Source organism: Elephantulus edwardii, unplaced genomic scaffold (assembly GCF_000299155.1).
Source record: "Elephantulus edwardii isolate Elephantulus edwardi_28Jun2011 unplaced genomic scaffold, EleEdw1.0 scaffold00121, whole genome shotgun sequence".
Taxonomy (NCBI): Eukaryota; Metazoa; Chordata; class Mammalia; order Macroscelidea; family Macroscelididae; genus Elephantulus; species Elephantulus edwardii.
Window position 1 is genome coordinate 7308282 of NW_006399871.1, and position 3577 is coordinate 7311858.

At 50.1% G+C, this 3577-nt stretch overlaps 1 protein-coding gene across 1 annotated transcript; it reads left to right on the forward strand.

Moving 5' to 3' along the window:
- Window positions 1-1065: 1065 nt before the first annotated feature.
- LOC102851020 (7-alpha-hydroxycholest-4-en-3-one 12-alpha-hydroxylase-like) lies at window positions 1066-2571 on the forward strand. The gene has a single exon (XM_006893061.1). The coding sequence runs from the start codon at window positions 1066-1068 to the stop codon at window positions 2569-2571; it is 1506 nt and encodes a 501-aa protein (XP_006893123.1).
- The last annotated feature ends 1006 nt before the right edge of the window (window positions 2572-3577 follow it).

The window sequence follows — 3577 nt, forward strand, 5'->3', positions numbered from 1 at the left end:
AAAAATATTTATAGGAATATTACTTGCTGTCGTACTAGGTATCATAGCTGTCACCGCTACTGCGGCAAAAACAGGGGTGGCCTTATCTCAGAGTGTACAGAACACCAAGTTTGTACAAAACTGGCATAAAGACTCAGAAATTCTTTGGTCTAATCAACATCAAATGGATGCAGAAATATATTCTGAATTAGCTGATTTGCAACAGACAGTTGTATCATTGGGAGATCAAGTTGTTAATTTACAGATACATTTTAAATGTGATCAGAATATAACGTCATTTTGTAGAAGAAAAATTCTTTCATTGTTATACAATCCCCCCACCCCAGTCTACTCCACCATGCTGCCTTCATTCTGGACTCATGTCATGACAATAACACCTAATCATATATACCCCCCAACCCCTATGTCAGTTCCGTTTTACAACAGTGGCCCTATGCAGTATTTGTCCTTTTGTGTCTGAGATATTTGACTCATCATAATGTCCTCCAGGGTCGTCCATTTTGAATAATATTTCATGAGTTCCTTGTTTTCCAATGCAACATAGTATTCCATTGTGTGAATATACCACAGCTTCTCTATCCATCCGTTTGTTGATGGGCACTTAGGTTGTTTCCAACTCTTTGTTATTGTGAACAAAGCCGCAATAAACATGGGAGTGCATTATGATTTTTTTTTTAAAGGAGCTGGCAAATAGATGAATGGCTGGATGTGTCAGTAAAGGTATGGGTGGTAAGACATGGTAGAAGTTGAAGAAAGCTTGGTGCAAACCATGCCAGAGCTGAGAGTCAAAAGGTCCAAGCCAAGATGGATATGACTAGAATTTCCCTGTGTTCCCCATGAATCTTCCTGTTTCTCCTGTACAGACAGACTCTGGAAAGTTCAGGGAAACATTTTATCACTAGGCACCATTCCACTTATTTACTGTCATTTGCTACCACAGGGCAAAGTCTACATGCACAGACCTGCCCATGCCTGATTTTTTTTTTTTTAAAGCCTTCCAAACCTCTGTTGGCAGGTACTCAGAGAGCAAGCAGTGTATCCAGAGCTCAGCGAGAGAAGACAGCCATGGTGCTCTGGAGTCTGGTGCTGGGAGCCCTGCTGGTGGCCATTGTGGGATCCCTGTGTCTGCCAGGGTTGCTCCGACAGCGCCAGCCCCAGGAACCCCCACTGGACAAGGGCCCTGTGCCCTGGCTGGGCCATGCCATGGCTTTCCGGAAAAACATGTTTGAATTCCTGAAAAGAATGCGGGCCAAGCACGGGGATGTGTTCACCGTGCTACTGGGCGGTCAGTATTTCACCTTTATCATGGACCCCTTCTCCTTCGGTAATATTGTCAAGGATACTTACAAAAAACTAGATTTTACTGAATATGCCCAACAACTAGTGCTGAAAGTATTTGGGTATCAGTCAGTCCAGGGGGACCACCGGATGCTACATTCAGCCAGCACTAAGCACCTGATGGGAACTGGGTTGGAAGAGCTCAACACTGCCTTGCTGGACAGCCTGTCCATGGTAATCCTGGGACCCAAGGGCCGCAGCCCAGAGGAGCCCAGCTGGCAGGAGGATGGCCTCTTTCACTTTTGTTACAACAACTTGTTCAAAGCCGGCTACCTGAGCTTGTTCGGTTACACAGAGGACAAGGACCAGGACCTGGTCCAGGCAGAGGAGATATTTGTAGAGTTCCGGAAATTTGATCGCCTCTTCCCCAGGTTTGTCTACTCCCTGCTGGGGCCCTGCGAGTGGCAAGAAGTGAGCCGGATCCAGCGTCTCTTCCAGGAAGTGCTCTCCGTGAAACACAACCTGAAGAAGGATGGCATCAGCGGCTGGCTCTCCTACATGCTTCAGTTTCTGAGGGAGCAGGATGTGGCCCCAGCCATGCAGGACAAGTTCAACTTCATGATGCTCTGGGCCTCCCAGGGCAACACGGGACCGGCCTCGTTCTGGGCCCTCTTCTTCCTCCTGAAGCACCCAGACGCCCTGCAGGCTGTGAGGAAGGAAGCCACCACGATCCTGGGGGAGGCCAGGCTGGAGGCCAGGCAGTCCTTCAGCTGTGACTGCAGTCTCCTGAAACACACCGCGGTGCTGGACAGCGTGATGGAGGAGTCGCTGCGCCTGGCCGCGTCCCCCACCCTCATCCGGGCAGTTCAAGGTGACTTTAGCCTGAAGATGGCCAGTGGGCGGGAGTACCTGCTCCGCCAAGGGGATAAAGTGGCCATCTTCCCCTACCTCTCAGTGCAGATAGACCCTGACATCCACCCTGACCCTATGGCCTTCAAGTATGACCGCTTCCTCAACCCGGATGGCAGCCGGAAGGTGGACTTCTACAAGGGAGGCAAAAAGATTCCCTACTACACCATGCCTTGGGGCGCAGGCGTCTCCATCTGCCCAGGCAGGTTCTTCGCCCTCAGCGAGATGAAGCTCTTCATCCTGCTCATGGTCTCCTACTTTGACCTGGAGTTGCTGGACCCGGACACCCCTGTGCCGCCTGTGGACCCTCAGCGCTGGGGTTTCGGCACCACTCAGCCCAGCTATGATGTGCCTTTCCGCTTCCGACTGCGGCCTGCTGTGTGAGCTCAGCCACCTCTGTCCCAGGCTGAGACTCCCCTAGGGTCCCCTCCTCCAGCGCGTCCCTCTGCAGCCCTAGGCTTTGCTGAGCACCCCACTTCTCATTCTGTGACACCTCACTTCTGTCCTGGTTGCCTTCCCCTGCACCCCCGACCCCTGGCCTTTTCCTACTCATCTTACATGTTTATCATTCTCCCCTAAGACCCCTCAGAGAAAAAAAACAAAACACAAAGACTGAGTGGGAGCTACAGACTCTTCTCGCAGTAGACGGGGCCTATCTGTACGCTGACCCACATGGGTGATGCTGCTGGCCTTGAGAAGTCCTAAAGTAAAAAGATAGTTGTAACTTGGAAGCTCTGGTGGCTTAGTGGCAAGATGCTGCACTGTTATCCCAGAGGTACACAGTTCAAATCCACCAGATGCTCTGCTGGAGAAGGAGGGGCAATCTCCTCCTGTACCAGTCAGATCGGATTTGACAGTACACACACACACACAGGGGGAGAGAGAGAGAGAGAGAGAGAGAGAGAGAGAGAGAGAGAGTTGGGAAAGCAGCATTTCTCAAACATTAGCTCCACTCATACCCCCAATCTGATGGTGTGGGTTATCTCCCCACCCCCACACAAACTTAATTCCACGTCTTGTGGAACTCCTGTGTCCTGTGGAATTTATGTTCTAGAACAGTTTATGCCAAAGAAATAGCAAGCAAAGCATGGGAATCATTGTCAATTTCCAGCAGCTACACTTTCAAGAGTAGGAAGAAATGGGTGAAATTCATTTTTAGAATCTGTTTTATTTAACATAACATATGTAAATCATTAGCATTTCTAGATGCGATTGACATCAAAATACTAAAGACGTCTTTTCCCCCTGCTTTCTGTTCTACGCTCTCTTCAGGCTCTGTTGTGGGCTCTGCGGGTGCTGCCCTTCTGGGTCTGGATTAGCCACGTTCTAAAGGCTCCTCTGGCACGGGACTGGCAGCTAGGCGGTTGGCGAGCAGGTCCTGAGAAGCAGG

Coding starts and splice junctions, on each gene's coding strand:
- LOC102851020 (XM_006893061.1), top strand. CDS start 1,066: ATGGTGCTCTGGAGTCTGGTGCTGGGAGCCCTGCTGGTGGCCATTGTG.